Source organism: Haplochromis burtoni, unplaced genomic scaffold, assembly GCF_018398535.1.
Source record: "Haplochromis burtoni strain Fernald_Lab_line unplaced genomic scaffold, NCSU_Asbu1 Contig_1228, whole genome shotgun sequence".
Taxonomy (NCBI): domain Eukaryota; kingdom Metazoa; phylum Chordata; class Actinopteri; order Cichliformes; family Cichlidae; genus Haplochromis; species Haplochromis burtoni.
In genome coordinates this window covers 772-18,588 of record NW_024583589.1, presented here as the reverse complement: position 1 = coordinate 18,588, position 17,817 = coordinate 772, and the positions used below count along the sequence as shown (strand labels likewise).

At 43.8% G+C, this 17,817-nt stretch overlaps 1 protein-coding gene and 1 long non-coding RNA gene across 3 annotated transcripts; both read left to right on the top strand.

Moving 5' to 3' along the window:
* Nucleotides 1-403: 403 nt before the first annotated feature.
* LOC106632723 (zinc finger protein 271) lies at nt 404-8,205 on the top strand. Of its 2 annotated transcripts, XM_042216735.1 has the most exons (4): nt 404-560; nt 1,589-1,694; nt 4,371-4,967; nt 6,427-8,200. In XM_042216735.1, the coding sequence occupies exons 2-4, from the start codon at nt 1,677-1,679 to the stop codon at nt 7,096-7,098; spliced, it is 1,287 nt and encodes a 428-aa protein (XP_042072669.1). In that variant the 5' UTR covers nt 404-560; nt 1,589-1,676; the 3' UTR covers nt 7,099-8,200. The 2 variants fall into 2 exon arrangements, with proteins under 2 accessions (XP_042072669.1, XP_042072670.1); XM_042216736.1 differs by lacking the exon at nt 1,589-1,694 and having other exon boundaries at nt 6,427-8,205.
* A 3,894-nt stretch (nt 8,206-12,099) lies between these two features.
* LOC121813176 lies at nt 12,100-14,147 on the top strand. The gene is made up of 2 exons (XR_006053555.1): nt 12,100-12,593; nt 14,037-14,147. It is a non-coding gene; the product is annotated as an uncharacterized LOC121813176 (long non-coding RNA).
* Nucleotides 14,148-17,817: the final 3,670 nt, after the last annotated feature.

Genomic DNA, 17,817 nt, shown 5'->3' with positions numbered 1-17,817 from the left:
GAATATTCAAGTACAATCCAGAAGCTTTGGAAAATATGGAGATTGTTTCAATAGCAATAGAGATTTGATTTTCATCTTTTAGGAATAATGTAGTGTCATCCGAACGTTCATGGTACATCTTTGCAATAGTGATAACCTTTACGATTGTGAATGGTAGACTGTAGTTTGATCTCTCTCTCATTTTGGAATGAGTTTGTCGCCTCAAAGAGAGAATACGAGCTTTGACCGCATGCGGGCTGTGACCATCGGGTTTCCGTAGCGGCAACTCGCGTAGTAGTGACAGGGCGTAACAAAGGAGGAGCGAGCACATGGGTCCACGAGAGGAGGTGATTGCACAGAGAGCTGTTTTTCATGACGGGTAAATTGACAAAGAGAAACTAAAGTATGAATACCAACGTCCTGGATCGATATCTGCATCGATCTGCCCACCCTTGTCTCCTGGATCGTAGCTGAGATCAGCGTGAACCACGTGGGTCTCTGCTCCCTGATCTGTTTCCTGTGTTTGGAAAGAGTTGCAGCTTCATCGCGGAGTTTCTCTCGGTTTGTGGGCTCATCTAAAGGTAAGCACCGAGCTAACTTTACTGTGAGTTCAGTTCATGTTGAGTTTAGCTCCTGAATGAGGTCTTCTGCTGCTCTCCTCGGTGTCTGTTCACAGTTTATTGTGAACACGTTGAGAGAAGAGTGAGAGAGTGTTTGGAGAAAAACACCAACTAATCATTAGCTCAGCATGCTGGGAGAAGTTGGAGCAGAAAAGTCTTTTCATTGTCCCTGCAGCTGTTTTTCTGCCTGCACCAAACCTCTACAGCCTCGTTTCTATTTGAAGTGATAACAGGAAATGGATGAGAGCGATCTGCTGCAGTATCAGGGTCACAATAAACTTTATTGTCCAGCTGCTGTGGATGAACACATGAGAGGAAGTGAACTCCTACAAAGTCTCATTTTAATGAGTGTGGCTGCTGTAAAGTGATGCACAGGAAGATGTTAACAAAAACTAATGAAACAGAGATGAAAGTAAACAGTGTTCATATTTGAAAGCACAGAGAATAAAATATATTGTGGTGGTTAATGTGCAGCTCTTGGTGATTTGGGAATCATGTTTTTAATCATGTTGTGGATTGAATTTGTTATTTTATTTTATCTACAGAAGTTTTTCCCACTGTGATCGTTCAGATTGATTTGTTGGGTTGACTTGAATCATGTGAAGGTTTAAAGCTGCACTTCCCCCAAAAAGAATAAAGTATAATCATGAAGAATGTAAAAATGTCTTCCTGTGTCAAACACAGCTGCAGTCAAAGCAGGAAGGAAGCACGAACCACTGATCAAAGCTCATTAATCAAAGGCCGCTGATCAATGGCCATAATTACCATTCACAGAGAGTTGCTTAGAATATTAGAGCCAATGTCACAAAGTTCCTCCTGAAGTATAAGTGAGTGAGAGAGTTTCCTCACTTTGCAGCACAACACGTCTCACAAGATTTCTACAAGCAATCAGAGTGAAATTTGTACTTTGTGTTGTCAGATGAACATATGAGACACTTTGACTCTTCAGTGCAGTGTGGAGCCTAACAAAGATCTGTTTTGTGTCCCAGCTGATCAGCAGGAGGAGAAGAGTCTGACGGAGCAGCAGAGGAACATTTTCAGCCATCTGGACTCAGCTGAGTCACTACAGAGGAAACAATGAGCTCAACACAGGAGGTGAGGAAAATATCACAGTTTCACCAAATAATCAGTCACGTCTAAAACTCTCATCCTCCCAACCTGTTATATGACTGTGTTGCATTTTATTATATATACAATCACTTCACTAAATATTCTGCCTCAGATTGTTTTGCAGCATCTTTAAGTTTATGAAAAAACATAATATCACGTACAGACCCAATATCTGATTTCAACACATGAGGACTTGCATGTAAGCTTTACATTTCCAGTTTATTAACCCTTTAAAGCCGGTCAGAGCGGGCACGCTCCGTTTTGCGTAACTGTTTTTAAATCTCGTTAGCACTGCAACCACGTAAGCTAGCGCACTACTTTTTGAAAACCGGAGGAGTTGTACTTACATCTTATGCCATCAGCTTGTCCTAGGTCACGGTTTCCTTCCACATATAGCTTTGCAAAAACTGCATAGAAAGCACTTGCAGCAGCAAAGACATAATATTCCAGAAACACGCTTTGCTGATCCGATCAGCTGTTTGTAACACTTCATACTCCATCAGCGTGAACTATCGCATGTCCTTCATGTCCTGCCCGAAACCGGAAGTGATGTCATTTTGCGGAAATGTAGCCTTTTACCATCAGGGCCTTGTGAGGCTATACTGCTGTTTTTAAAAGTTATATTCGACTTCATGACTTTCTGTGTCGTTTCTGGGATGCTTCGGACTCATATTGCACTGCTGGAAATAGTTTGTTTTAATTTTTGCAAATTTGCATTATAATATTTATTTATTTTTTCCTGCAGTATATAAAAATTGGTGTATTTCAAAAATAAAACTATGAAGACACTTTTCTGGCACTGGGCTGTAATTCGTGGCTGTGGCATGCTGGCTAACGTGGTTTTAACTTGGCTGTGTGAACAAATGGAGAAACTATGATTCCCCTTTTAACCATACGATTCAGCATCTGGAATTTGTACCATCTGGTGCTGTCACACATTCATTCTCGGATTCTTCACCACTTAAATTGGCATTAATCAATGCAAGGTCCGTGGTGAACAAGACTTTCATATACCGTGACTTGTTTGTTTCTCATGGCTTGGACTTTCTCTTTATAACTGAAACTTGGCTACCTACTGATGATCTAGCTGCTTTTGTGGAACTGACTCCTGAAAACTGTAACTTCCTTAACACACCTAGGACCTGCTGTCGTGGAGGCGGCCTGGCAACAGTCTTCAGAGATCACTTTAAATGTAGAATGCTACCCAGAAGTGTCTACACCAGTTTTGAACTGCAACTGCTGGATCTGTCTTCTCCTGTACTCTGTGCTCTAGCTTATAGGCCTCCTCACCTTAACAAAGACTTCATTAAGGAATTTTCGGATTTTCTATCCAACCACTGATAGGCTTCTAATCCTTGGCGACTTCAATATCCATATGTGTTGCCCCTCTAAACCTTTGGTTAGGGAGTTTTTACAACTCTTGGACTCATTTAACCTGACCCAGTCTGTCAACGGCCCTACACAAAAGCAGGGCCACACTCTTGACCTCATCTTGTCATCTGGGCTCTCAGTGATTGGCGTTGAAGTGATTGATGTGTGTCCGTCTGACCATAATTTTATTTTGTTTAATATTCCAATTCCTCACTCATCCCCCAAACAAACCCAGGCCCCCTCTCTTATACGCCCTATAACACCTGAAACTGCTCCCCAATTCTCAGCTGCCTTCGCTGCATCTCCTTTAGCCACCTTTGATGAAAGTTCTCCTCATAGCAATAATCCTGATGAGCTTCTTGCATGTTTTAATTGTGCTTGTACCAACATAATGGGCTCAATTGCTCCTTTAAAAAGTAGACGGCCAAAATTTAAAACTCGGCCTTGGCTAAATAAGGTCACTCGTGCCGTCAGGCAGGAATGCAGGAAAGCAGAACGAAAATGGAAGAAAGATAAGCTCCACGTTTCTTATCAAGTGTTTAGAGATTGCTTAAATAACTATCAGCGCACCATCAAGGTAGAAAGAGCAAATTATTTCTCCATGATCATTAACAAGAAGTCTGGTAATCCTAAAGTTCTATTCAATACAATCAACTCTGTCTTGCATCCCACCACATCAGTCATATCTGAGACTGCCCCACACACGTCTGAGGATTTTCAAAAATTCTTTACTGAAAAAATTAATGATATCTGAGCACATATCCCGCTCCCATCCCAAGACCCCTCTGAACCACCTACATGTTCATTCCTTTTTTCAGAATTTAAACCGGTTTCATTATCCCATCTCACTGATATAATAATGCACATGAAACCAACTACGTGCCCCTTGGATATGTTACCTACACCATTTCTCAGAGATGTGCTGAAGACAGTCGGCTCAGTTTGTTCCACGACTGCATTTCAATTATTTGATGGTCTCATTGGTCTTTTCTATCTATTATGATGAATAAAAGCTTGCCTTGTAGCTTGCCTCCACCAGTGTGTGAATGTGAGAGTGAATGAATAGGGCATTGTAAAGAACTTTGGGTGCCTCAAAAAGCGCTATATAAATCCAATCCATAAAAATAATACAGTAAAATAATATAATAAAATAATATGATAAGCCTTTATTATATCCATTATATTTTCAAATATAAAGGAAATAAAGGAAATTATAATGATTGTTACGGTTGAGTTTGTTCCACGACTGCATTTCACTCACTGCCTCTGTTTGTATCTCTGTCACTGCAGGACCAACATGGAGCGAGAAGTCAGCGCTCTCAGGAGGCCGACAAACCTCAAAGAAGAAAGGGAGAGAAAACACACACCTGTGACAAGTGTGGGATGGGTTTTGCTGTGAAGGGTTCACTAAAACGTCATCAGGTCATCCACACTGGAGAGAGACAATTCAGCTGTGAGTTGTGTGGAAAGACTTTTTCTTGGAAGGATGTCCTAAAAAAACACCAACTCATCCACAGTGGAGTTAAAGCGTACAGCTGTGATCAGTGTGGCAGAGCTTTTACTCAAAGTAGCCACTTACAGAAGCATCTAGTTACCCACTCTGGAATTAAGGCATACAGCTGTGACATTTGTGGAAAAACTTTTCGCCACATAGACAGCCGGAATACACACCTACGCATTCACACCAGACATGTTGTGTACTGCTGTGATCAGTGTGATAAACAGTTTATAACAGGCACAGATTTACAACAGCACATGTTTACCCACACTGAGGAGAGACCTTATCAATGTGACCTGTGTGAGAAGACTTTTAAATCTCCACGTTACCTGAGACGACACCAACAGATCCACACCAGAAAGAGACTCTACAAGTGCAGCTACTGTGAGGTATGTATTTATATTGTTATCTTGTCATTTTAGCCTGACTGTTTGGAACAACTCTGCTCATTAAACTGTGTTAGCGGCACGGTGGTTAGCACTGTTGCCGCACAGCAAGAAGGTCCTGAGTTCAATTCCACCATCAGGCCGGGGTCTTTCTGTGTGGAGTTTGCATGTTCTCCCCGTGTTTGCGTGGGTTCCCTCCGGGTACTCCGGCTTCCTCCCACCGTCCAAAGACATGCAGCTTGTGGGGATAGGTTAATTGGATAATCCAAATTGTCACTAGGTGTGAATGTGAGTTGAATGGTTGTCTGTCCCTGTGTGTTAGCCCTGCGACAGACTGGCGACCTGTCCAGGGTGTACCCCGCCTCTCGCCCTAGACAGCTGGGATAGGCTCCAGCGCCCCCCGCGACCCTGAAAAGGAAAAGCGGTAGCGAATGGATGGATGGATGGATATATATGATGGAAAAGCAGCTCTGAGTGATTATTCAGATTTTCATTTCAGTTGTGATTTTTGTTTACACGATCATGAAAAACTAAAAGTGCTGAAAATTAATATGATGGTGTTATTTAATGTTCAGGCAGTTTCCTGGTATATAATGATATTGTTATTATTTCAGCATAAAAGGCCTTTTGGGCATTTTGGGCAGGGATAGCTCAGTAGGTAGAGTGGTGGCCCCATGATCGGAAGGTCGGGGGTTCGATTCCCCTGAACAGCTACCCTGAGGTACCCCTGAGCAAGGTACCGTCCCTACACACTGCTCCCCGGGCGCCCAATGGCTGCCCACTGCTTCACTGAGTGAATGGGTTAAATGCAGAGAGGGATTTTCCCCACGGGGACCAATAAAGTACACTTTCTTTCTTTCTTCTTTCTTTACAGCGGCTCGTTCCTCTGTCAGGTGTACATGGAATAAAATAAAACACAAATGAAAATAAGCACAAAACCAAACATTCAGTAATCTTCTCTTATGGTTAACAAAGTTGTATCGTTATGTAATGGTATTGTATTATTGTAGCAGTAGTATCATTGCTTATTTATAGCTTTAGTGCTTTTAGACATTAATGTTAAAATACTTATTTAATATTATAATTCCAGTGTCATGGGGGTAGCAGTGTTTGTCTTATGTCCCAGTCAGCTGAGTGTTATAACTGCACATTTACAGTGTTATTAATGCAGTATTAAATGAGTATTACTAGTGTTACATTAGTAGTTTAGCACTGTGTTGGTACCCTGCAAATATTAGCATAGTAGTACTTTAGTGTAACTCAGATGTTACTGTAACATGAAATAAGTATTACTGTAGTATTATGATGGTAGTATTGTAGTTATTGCAGCCCTACAGTAAACTGAGTGTGTTGAAACAGTAAAATGTAATTGGACGTCTGTAGAGATGCTCTTTATTTCAGGCGACGTTCAGGATAAAAGTGTTGAAGGACTGACTTACACTGTCTTTGTGTCTTTGTTTAGAAGCAGAGCGACACAGATGGATCCAGTTCTCAACCCTGTCATCACTGTGGTGGTGGGGAAGAGTTTCGTTGTGATCTTTGTGGAATAACTTTCAGTCGAAAACACACCCTAAAAGTACATCAACGTAGACACACTGGAGACAAACTGAAATACTGCAAAGAATGTGGGAGAAGCTTCACCACATCAGGTAGATTAAAACAACATGAACTCATTCACAGTGGGGTTAAAAAGCACCTCTGTGAACAATGTGGGTCATCCTTCACCACTGCAGTCAACCTTAAAAGACATGAACGAGTCCACACAGGAGAGAAACCATACAAGTGCAGACACTGTGACAAAAGCTTTTTACAATCAGGTAATCGTAACAATCATGAACGTACACACGTGGAAGGAAACTACAGCTGTGACAAGTGTGACAAGAGCTTCAGGAATCTCAGTTCATACTCCAAACACAAACGATCCCACGTTACTAATAAACTGTTTCACTGTTACCAATGTGCCCAAACATTCACTTCATTGTCTGCTCTGTGCAAACATCAGCGTGATCACTCAGGACTGAAATCACTCCCATCACTGGATCACAGTGAATCTGAAGAGACAGAAAGATCCTCTTCCGGTTTCAGGGTCAGACTTAAAACCCTTGAGATCAGGCTCCACAGAGTTCAGGTGTGAATGAACATGTTCGTCTTGTGTACTGAGAAAAATTAAACAGGTGATGAGTAGATAAACATGTTAAACTGTGTTATAGACAGGGATGCACCTAGCTGCTATTCAGGTGTGCATGTGTGACAAAAATTATGAATGCGTAGTGACACTTATGTTACCAAGCGCCCTTGCGTACTTGACCATCTCATTCAACCTGACAGGTGTTCCTACAGCTTCGGAGCCAGAGCTCAAGAAAAAACTTCTTTCGAAAAGGTGGCTCCAAAGTGCCGTGGCTTGAAGCTAACAATGAGTGCACTGAAATGTGGTGCAAGTCATTGCTAATAAACAAGCTAGCTGAGAAGAAATGTCCACATTTATATTCTGAGGATATTATTATTGTGTTGGCTAGGAGTAAATGTCAGACGTGCATATCATTCACTTGAAGGCGGCACAGATCGTGCAGAGCATCACACCATCAGCGGGGAGTTAGGAGCCAAATTGCAGTCTGCCGAATTTTGGGGGATGCTTTCCGATGGATCTGTGGACATCATTTACATTGTGTCTGTGTCCAGCAACGGAGAGTTTACCTCTGACTCTCTTGGACTGATTGAACTGGGTGCTGACCGCACCGCACAGGGATGGACTTCTGAGACTTCTTGAGGACACAGGCTTGGATGACTGGACAACAACGTTGGTCGCTGCGTGCACAAACGAGGCTGCTGTCAACGTGGGTATGTCCAATGCGTTGTGCCAAAACTCCGGCAACTTGATACAGTGGAAGACTTGAAAAATAAAAAAATAAAGCTTTTTGTTTGCTATCGACATTAGTTTACTATCCGCCCTGTTGAGGTATCAGACGGTCCATCTCACTGTGTTCCTGCGAGTGTTTAAAGCTTCCAGCCTTCTGAAGATAAACCAGTCCTTCAGCATTAGGGGCATAGTGTCTTATAACGACCATATAAATCCTCAGATACAGTGGTGTAAAGTTTTAGGTATTTGTGCCACATCCCAAGCCATTTGCATTTCATGTGATAGGTTTTTTTGTTTTTTTTAAGAGGTAGTCCGATTTCAGTTCAGAACTTATTTTGTTACTGTTGGGTTCATCAACACAGTTTGCACTCCTGGAGGTATGGATATTTCTGTGTTGCTGTAGATCTTGTATGAGCAGCCGCTTCTGTGAAGAGCCGGAGGATTTTCAGCCGAGTCCGCTGGAGGATTCATGGGACTGCTCGTCTCCTCCCTCTTCCAGGAGAAAGCAGCATTCACACCGCTGTCGCTCCATGGCAGCTGAGCAGACAGCTTTTGTGAGTGAAAATGACTGTTTTCCACATTCTTCACATTCTGGTACCAGACCAACTACCATTTCATCTATGGTTAGTCACGCTCCTTCTATGAACACTTTGGTTTTTCAACTGACTCCTCTGAACCTCGATAATCCTGCTCCTGTGTCTGAGACTCCCAGTGTTGCTCCACCAGTACCTCACTGTATTTTTTCTGTGCCTCAGATGGAAAATGTGACTAGCAACAGAGTGCCATCTGCCATATTAAAACTGGCTAGGAAGCTTGGACTCAGTGCCGCAAAACTATTGAATCAAGTTGAGTTTTGTGTTTCATAACCATTTAACCTCGACCCAGCTCACCATGCTTTTGTGTCCATCCCATTAACACTGTTCAGGCAGCATCTCATGAGACTGTTAGTATGGCTTTATCCCTGGAGTGTGCTACTCACCAGCCCATTTACACAGAAACTGTCAGTGAAAATGTTCCTGAGCTCCACTCTCTGCCTCCTGCCCCTGCACTCAGGGCAGCTCGGGCCCAGCTTTCTCCTGCACCTGTACCAGTCCCTCGGGTGAGGGAGGTTGAGGTCCAGCTGGTCCCTGCTTTGGTTTCCAGACCGGCTGAGAGCCCCACCAGCAACCTTCCTTGTCAGCTGCTCCACCACCTGCGGCTTCCACGCCTTCACCTGCAGCGCTACCACCACCAGTAGCTTCCTCGCCTGGTCCTGCCTGGCCTAGTCCTGCTAAACTTCGTCCCTGCCTGGTTTGGCTTCAGTGGCCACCTTCCAGGCCGCTGACTGGACTTCTTGGCCGGTGGCTCCGTGGCCGGCCTCCTGACCTGATTCGTTGCCACCGCTGGCTCCGTGGTCAGCCCCCTGAGCTGTTCAGTCATGGACTGTTGAGCCTTCGGCCCCCCTGAACTGGATAGTCTCGTGTGCGGCCGTCCTCCGGGTCGTCCTCCTGAGTGGTGCTTTTGGACTGTTTCCTGAGCATCAGTGCTTTTCGTAGACTTTTGTTTTGCACTATTTCATGAGCTCCATGTTTTTGGTTGTTGTTTTTTTTTTTTTGGTTTTGGACATTTGCTCTGGCTTTGGTCAGTCTGGGTCCTTCTCCTGCCAGCACACAGCCGAAACATAACACACTGGCTCCATGTTAAATCTAGAATTGAATATAAAGTCCTGAATAATCAGGCCCCATCATTTCTTAAAGACCTTATACTGTAGTACCGTATGATCCCAACAGAGCACGTCGCTCTCAGACTGCAGTTGTACTTTTGGAGGAGAGCAGAGCCTTCAGATATCAGGCCTCTCTCCTGTCGAACTAGCTTCCAGTTTGGATTTGGGAAACAGACTCTTTTCTCTGCTTTTCCTTCCCACGATCACAAAGTGTTTGCTCATAGGGGGTCGTCTGCTTGTTGAGGTTTTTATCTAATACTGCAGTGGTGCAAACTCAAATAGCTTATAATGAAGAGAGAAAATACTGATGCAGGCAATACCAACAAGTGTGGCGTCAGATGGATTTTTTTTTCCTCAAAGGAAAACTGGCCTCAGTGATTCCTTGAAAGTCAGTGTTTGTGTTAAAAGACTCTTAAAAACAGTCACATACTCTGTATTTATTATAAAGCACAACTTCTACAGCTTGTTGACTTTCTATAACATCCTTAAATCAGTTTACTGTTTTATATGGATGGGGAGGAATTCACATGAGCAGAAAGGAATAATTTATTCAGTTATCAAAGTAAAGAACAGCAAGTCTACAAGATGATCGAGGAAACTAGAAACTAGACTACTGTACAGAGCAGGTTGTTACTTTACACCAGGGATGTCAAACTTGTGGCCCGCAGACCATATCTGGCCCACGATGCAATTACATCCGACCTGCAAGATAAATTCATACGTCAGTTATTAATGGCACATCGGTAAATGGGAGCCGCATCTTCAGCCATGCTGAGAATCCATGCCCATAGACTTTATTTTGATAGAAACACCGTGCGGCCATACAAAGGCAAAGACAAACTGGTATCAGGCCATTATGAGAAAGAAAGAAGGGGGGGCAGACGCTCCAAAGAACGCAAGTGCAGTGTTACAGGCCAAGTACACGGAGAGAAGAGGAGCCCGATTTAAATGCAAGCATGTCGGGAAAAAGTGAAGAAACAATTAACAGTATCTGATTACATTTCGTTGATATTGGAGTGTGAGCGTGTGTTTTCCAGAGCTGGGGAAATGGTCTCAACTAAAGCAATAGACTGAATGCAAAAACATTGGATAAAATTATTTTTCTGAATAAAAGTTTAGAATAAACTCTGAGTCAATTACATTAAAATGGGTAATATTACATTCACAATACTTTTATTCAATCTAACCTTCATTAATTTTCACTTAATGTCATTCATCAATATATTTTAAAGATGTCTACAATATTTGTAATATGTAAAGATATAAAATGATTCCATGGAAAGTACAATACCTTACAGTGTATACAAGTATGACTAGGTCATTGAATCAGTGTCTGTTGTGAGTCTCAAGTAAGTTGCCTGCAATGATATTTAAGGTCCAGCAGGTGTCAGTATGGAGCAAAACAGCAACACTGTGTCGACACAGTATCGATACAGTTTGGGGAATGTGCTGAAACGCTTCACGAGGCCTATCTACCCATCAGAGGTGGAGCCAGACATTTGAAACACCCAGGGCTTAGCCCTAAAGGGTAGTATGCATGTGGGTTTTTTTTTTTTTGGGGGGGGTAGAAATGACTGAAAGATTAATAGGCTCTGTTTTGAGTTTTGTTCAAAAAGAATGACTTCATATAGGGAAAAATATATATCACATTGCAGGACACCTTAAACTAGTTTTTTAATTAAGCAGCAAGGCAGAACAAAGTCGGGCTGTATCAAGACACAGGGACTAAACCCCAATTCAACCAGACCCAGAACTGATCCGGAATTAAAACAGGACTACAACAGTAACCAAGACAGAACCAGAATCAGAACTAGATGATAGTAGCACTAAAAATCATCATAGACCTGCACTACACTTATTTTTTTAATTCTACCAAAGTACAATATTTAGATTGAGAAAAGTTTATATAATTATTTAGCCTTGTTGTGCAAACAAGCCTGCATAACTTAATAAATGTAGAATTTTAAAAATAGCAAACCTAAAAAGAAACACTAGGTACGAGATACATGAGTACCTATGATACGGTGATACTTTTAGTAAACAACCATTTGAGTAACACGTGTGTCTCACCTGCTCTTGTTCCATCTCTGTTCTGTCCTCATTCTCCATCTCTCTCTCTGTTCCTCTCTCTCCCTCTTTGTGCTGACAATCATCAAATATACAGTTGAAACCACATATTTATGTACTCTTCAGATCAAAACACAAACACTTTTTTGATTGTAACATCAAATCAGACTAAATGTTTATTTTTTTAGATTGATAAATATAAAAAAACATTTGTTAACTTTATTTAATCTGTATTTCTTAATTGTAAATGGCACCAAATTGTATTCAAAATTGAACCACACTTATGGAGCTCCACAGTTCTTTTCCTGGTGTTTTGGTTGACGTCTCTTGATTTTCCCATGTCAAAGAAACAGGCTCTGTGTTTTGCCTTATATGCATCCACAGCTGTGCCACCAATTTACTCACATGGACTCTACTAACCAATCAGAAGCTTCTTCAGCTCAGAATGGAATCGTCTGGAGTTTTCTTATTAATTAACAATAAACTTAGTGTATATGTACTCCTAAATTTGATGAAAGTGATTAACATAGACAGCTCCCTCTTTTTATTCTGACATTTAACTAATTCAAAAGATATTTCAATATTCAGCAAGAGGTGAAAGTTATCGGGCCTTATTCCAGTTTTTAAAAGGGAGTAAATCGTTTGTGTGCATTTGAGGGTCGACGTGCCAGTTCACACTCCACACCAGTAGGTGACAGTAAAGCACCATTTTGTTGTTTGACAACCGCCAATAAACGATGTAAAGAAGACGAAGCGCCTTCCGGGATGACAGACGGAGCTATTTTTTCATCCAAAGCGAAGAAAATAGTGAATTTGGATGATAAAACAAACTAAACCAACGTTTGGATCGATATCTGCATCGATCTGCCCACCCTTGTCTCCTGGATCGTAGCTGAGATCAGCGTGAACCACGTGGGTCTCTGCTCCCTGATCTGTTTCCTGTGTTTGGAAAGAGTTGCAGCTTCATCGCGGAGTTTCTCTCGGTTTGTGGGCTCATCTAAAGGTAAGCACCGAGCTAACTTTACTGTGAGTTCAGTTCATGTTGAGTTTAGCTCCTGAATGAGGTCTTCTGCTGCTCTCCTCGGTGTCTGTTCACAGTTTATTGTGAACACGTTGAGAGAAGAGTGAGAGAGTGTTTGGAGAAAAACACCAACTAATCATTAGCTCAGCATGCTGGGAGAAGTTGGAGCAGAAAAGTCTTTTCATTGTCCCTGCAGCTGTTTTTCTGCCTGCACCAAACCTCTACAGCCTCGTTTCTATTTGAAGTGATAACAGGAAATGGATGAGAGCGATCTGCTGCAGTATCAGGGTCACAATAAACTTTATTGTCCAGCTGCTGTGGATGAACACATGAGAGGAAGTGAACTCCTACAAAGTCTCATTTTAATGAGTGTGGCTGCTGTAAAGTGATGCACAGGAAGATGTTAACAAAAACTAATGAAACAGAGATGAAAGTAAACAGTGTTCATATTTGAAAGCACAGAGAATAAAAATATATTGTGGTGGTTAATGTGCAGGAGAGTGTGAAGAATGTAAAAATGTCTTCCTGTGTCAAACACAGCTGCAGTCAAAGCAGGAAGGAAAGCACTGATCAAAGCTCATTAATCAAAGACCATTCAGAGAGTTGGGGAGTCGCTGCAATCACAGCATTTGATCAATGAGCTTTGATCAGTGGTTGTTGATCAATGATCATGAGAATTTGCATATTAATGCTCAATAACTGACCTCCCAGCCCATTGTTCCTTCAGTGGTGCTCGTTTCAGTCATTATGCAAATGCACTGTTGAAGATTGGGGAAACCTGCAGTCAGCTGAGACTGAAGAAGTCACTTGGATGAGTCACGAAACGTTTCTCCCACAAAAAGCTACGTCCAGATGAACAGAATCAAAGTTTGGGGAATGGTGGAGGTGGTGGGACTGGGGGGCTGAAGGAGTTGAAAGTGTGGGGTGGGGGAGTAACAGGTCTGTCCCTGTTTGTGGAAACCACAGGAGGAGCTGTTCAGGCTGTTGCTGGGTGTGAATTGTTGATGGAGTCTTTAAACTTGTAGTTGCTGTTTTCCAGACTGAAGCAGAGTCGTTAGCTGAAAACTGGTTTTAGAGGTTCATTCAGGACACCTTCTCAGGCTCTTACAGCCTTACCTGTATCATAACAAAGTGTATAAACCCCAATCCACCTTTAACATGGTCCTTCTCCCAAACCTTCAAATAGGACTTTCTGGCCCTGTCATAGTAAAGGGCTGCTTAGAATATTAGAGCCAATGTCACAAAGTTCCTCCTGAAGTATAAGTGAGTGAGAGAGTTTCCTCACTTTGCAGCACAACACGTCTCACAAGATTTCTACAAGCAATCAGAGTGAAATTTGTACTTTGTGTTGTCAGATGAACATATGAGACACTTTGACTCTTCAGTGCAGTGTGGAGCCTAACAAAGATCTGTTTTGTGTCCCAGCTGATCAGCAGGAGGAGAAGAGTCTGACGGAGCAGCAGAGGAACATTTTCAGCCATCTGGACTCAGCTGAGTCACTACAGAGGAAACAATGAGCTCAACACAGGAGGTGAGGAAAATATCACAGTTTCACCAAATAATCAGTCACGTCTAAAACTCTCATCCTCCCAACCTGTTATATGACTGTGTTGTATATTATTATATATTTTTAAATTGTCTTTACAAACAATAAGAAGTCACAAGCAATTGTTTTTCTTTATTATTAAGTTAACTATTTATTGTCATTGCACAGTCATACATAGTACAATAGTACAATGAAATTGGAAAACTGTCCTACATCTGCACTACATGTAACACAACACGACAAGATTAGACACATCACAACGCAACACAAACAACACAACACAGTGTAATAAAGAAGAAAGTGTATTTGTATTGCAACTGTTATTATTGCACCTTGTTATAAATATAAATATTATTATATTACTGTTTTTACCGTTGTTAATCCCCCCCAAAAAAGTCCAGGTAGGTAGCCAGTCAGATCAGCTATTTGCATTGATCAGGGCTATTGCCCTGTTGTAAAAGCTGTCCTTGAGTCTATTTGTTCGGGACCTCAGCAGCCTGAACCTCCTGCCAGATGGCAGCAGCTTAAACACCCGTGTCCTGGGTGTGTACCGTCCCGTAGGATGCTGCGTGCCCTCTTGAGACAGCGAGTGCTGTACAGGTCCTTCAGGGAGGGAAGAGGATGTCCAATGATTTTTTGGGCCATATTGATGACCCTCTGGAGTGCCTTTCTGTGTGCTGTGGTGCAGCTGGAGAACCACACACCGATGCAATATGTCAGCACACTTTCAATGGAGCAGCGGTAGAAGACGGTCAGCAGCTCCTTCTTCAGGTCCATTTTTCTGAGGATTCTCAGAAAGTGGAGACGCTGTTGGGCCTTCTTTAAGACCGCAGAGGTGTTAGAGCTCCATTGGAGGTCTGTGTCTATGTGCACACCCAGAAACTTGAAACTGGAGACCCTTTCCACGCACTCCCCGTTGATGCTGACAGGCTGCAGCTCAGACTTCCTCCTTCTGAAGTCAACTACCAGTTCTTTTGTCTTGGTGGTATTGAGGTCCAGGTTGTTATCTGCACACCAATCTGACAGCCTCTGAACTTCAGCTCTGATGAGCCCCACCACAGTGGTATCATCTGCAGTCTTGATGACTGCGTTGTCTGGGTGGGAACTAACACAGTCATGTGTGTACAGAGTGTACAGTAGGGGACTCAGTACACAGCCTTGTGGAGAGCCGGTGTTAAGGCTGAGGGCTGAGGAACAGTAGTAAAAGATGGCGCTGGAGTGACGGCAGCCTTTCCAAGTAGCTCTGCAACACCGCACCTTTTTTGTTAACTTTAACTTTTTTAGACTAGGCTTTTCAAACTTTTTTTCACCTTCCTCTACTTATACCTCTTAGATATAGCGATACAAGATGGATAATGCACTTTTTAAAACTTCTGGAACCAGTTCCTTCATCTATTCGAGAGCGGAGCTGCTGGCACTAAAAACAAAGGGACAGACCGGCATGCGACACAACATCCCGGCCGAGCTAAAGAGGAGCTACAGAGGCTGCAAAGCTGGAGCGAGGAGAGCGGATCACCGGAGGCGATTCAAACCATCAATCCCGACAGTGATCATGGGCAACGTGAACTCGTTACAGAATAAGATTGATGAACTGTGCGCTCTGAACAACCACAGACTATACCGTGAGTGCAGCTTGTTTATCTTCACGGAGACGTGGCTAACCGAGCTAACGCCGCAGGCTAACGTAGACCTATGCGGTTTCACATCCGTGAGAGCCGATAGGGACACGCAGGCCAGCGGAAAAAGCAGAGGTGGGGGACTCATTGTCTACGTTAACAACAGATACTGTAACCCTGGACACGTCTCCGTTAAAGTTTCGGTATGCCGTCCGGACCTGGAGCTGCTAGCTGTTAGCTTGCGGCCATATTATCTACCTCGGGAGTTCAGTCATGTGATCTGTGTGTGTGTTTACATCCCTCCGAGGGCCGACGCAACAGCTGCCTGTGAGAAAATACACACAGTCACAGCAAGACTTCAGACACAAAACCCCGAGGCTTTCATTATTATATCTGGAGACTTTAACCATGCCACACTGGACTCTACTCTGGCTGCTTTTCACCAGTTTGTGAATTGTCCCACAAGGAGCAACAGGACAATTGACCTACTGTATGCTAATGTGAGAGATGCATACAGAGCCACCCCCCTCCCCCCACTAGGGAAGTCAGACCACAACCTGGTTTACCTACAGCCACAATACACACCCCTCGTCCAAAGGCAGCCTGTCACAACGCGCTCCATCCGGAGATGGACCCCAGAAAAGGAGGATGCTCTGAGGGACTGTTATGACACCACAGACTGGGATGTGCTCCTGAGCCCACATGGTGAGGACATAGAGGGGGCGACACACTGTCTTACAGACTACCTCAACTTTTGTGTGGACACGGTCGCCCCTGCTAAGACGGTACGGTGTTATCCTAATAACAAACCGTGGGTAACACAGGAAGTCAAAGCTGTCCTCAACATGAAGAAGAAGGCTTTCAGGAGCAAAGTGAAGGAGGAGATGAAAGCAGCACAGCGGGAGGTGAAACGCTGCCTGAGGGAAGCAAAGGACACCTACAGGAGGAAGCTTCGCCCCAGAAAGGCAGCAGGCCCAGACAAGGTGTGTCCTAGGATGCTAAAGGCGTGTGCTGCTGAACTTGGGGAGCCGCTACAACGAGTCTTCAACCTCAGTCTGCGACTGGGGAGAGTGCCCGCCCTATGGAAGACATCCTGCATCGTCCCGGTCCCCAAAAAGAACCGGCCCAATGAGCTGAATGACTTCCGACCGGTGGCACTGACGTCACATCTTATGAAGACTCTAGAGCGGCTCTTCCTCAACCTCCTCCGACCACAGGTACAACATGCCCAGGACCCACTACAGTTTGCATACAAGGCGGGTGTCGGAGTGGAGGATGCCATCCTGTACCTCCTACACAGAGCCCACTCACACCTGGATGGGGGAAAAGGCACGGTCAGGATCCTGTTTCTTGACTTTTCCAGTGCCTTTAATACCATCCGGCCCTGTATGCTTCAGGAAAAACTGAACAGGATGGAGGTGGACCCCTGCCTGGTGGCTTGGATCTCCGACTACCTCACCGACAGACCACAGTACGTCAGGCTGAAGGACATCACGTCTGACACACTGTGGTCAGCAGCACAGGAGCACCACAGGGAACTGTGCTGTCCCCTCTTCTCTTCACCCTGTACACCTCTGACTTCTGCTACAACTCTGAATTATGCCATATTCAGAAGTTTGCAGATGACACGGCCATCATGGGGTGTATCTGGGATGATCAGGAAGAGGAGTACAGAAGTCTGGTGAGGAACTTTGTCGCATGGAGTCACACAAACCACCTGCAACTCAACACCTCAAAGACTAAGGAACTGGTTGTGGACTTCGGGAGGTCCAGAGAAGGTCCACTGCCGGTTCAGATAGAGGGGGAGGAGGTGGAGGTGGTCAACAAGTACAAGTACCTCGGGCTGTGGGTGGACAATAAACTGGACTGGTCATGCAACACAGAGCACCTGTATAAAAAAGCCCAAAGCCGACTGTACTTCCTCAGGAGGCTGAGGTCTTTTAACATCTGCAGGAAGCTCCTGAGGATGTTTTACCAGTCGGTGGTTGCTGGAGTACTTTTCTATGCTGTGGTGTGCTGGGGGAGCAGCACAGCAAAGAAGGAC

What these genes read in the sequence shown, in the direction of transcription:
- LOC106632723 (XM_042216735.1), top strand. An exon ending in ACAAGTGCAGCTACTGTGAG is followed by an intron (nt 4,968 to 6,426) that starts GTATGTATTTAT and finishes GTCTTTGTTTAG; the next exon opens with AAGCAGAGCGACACAGATGG.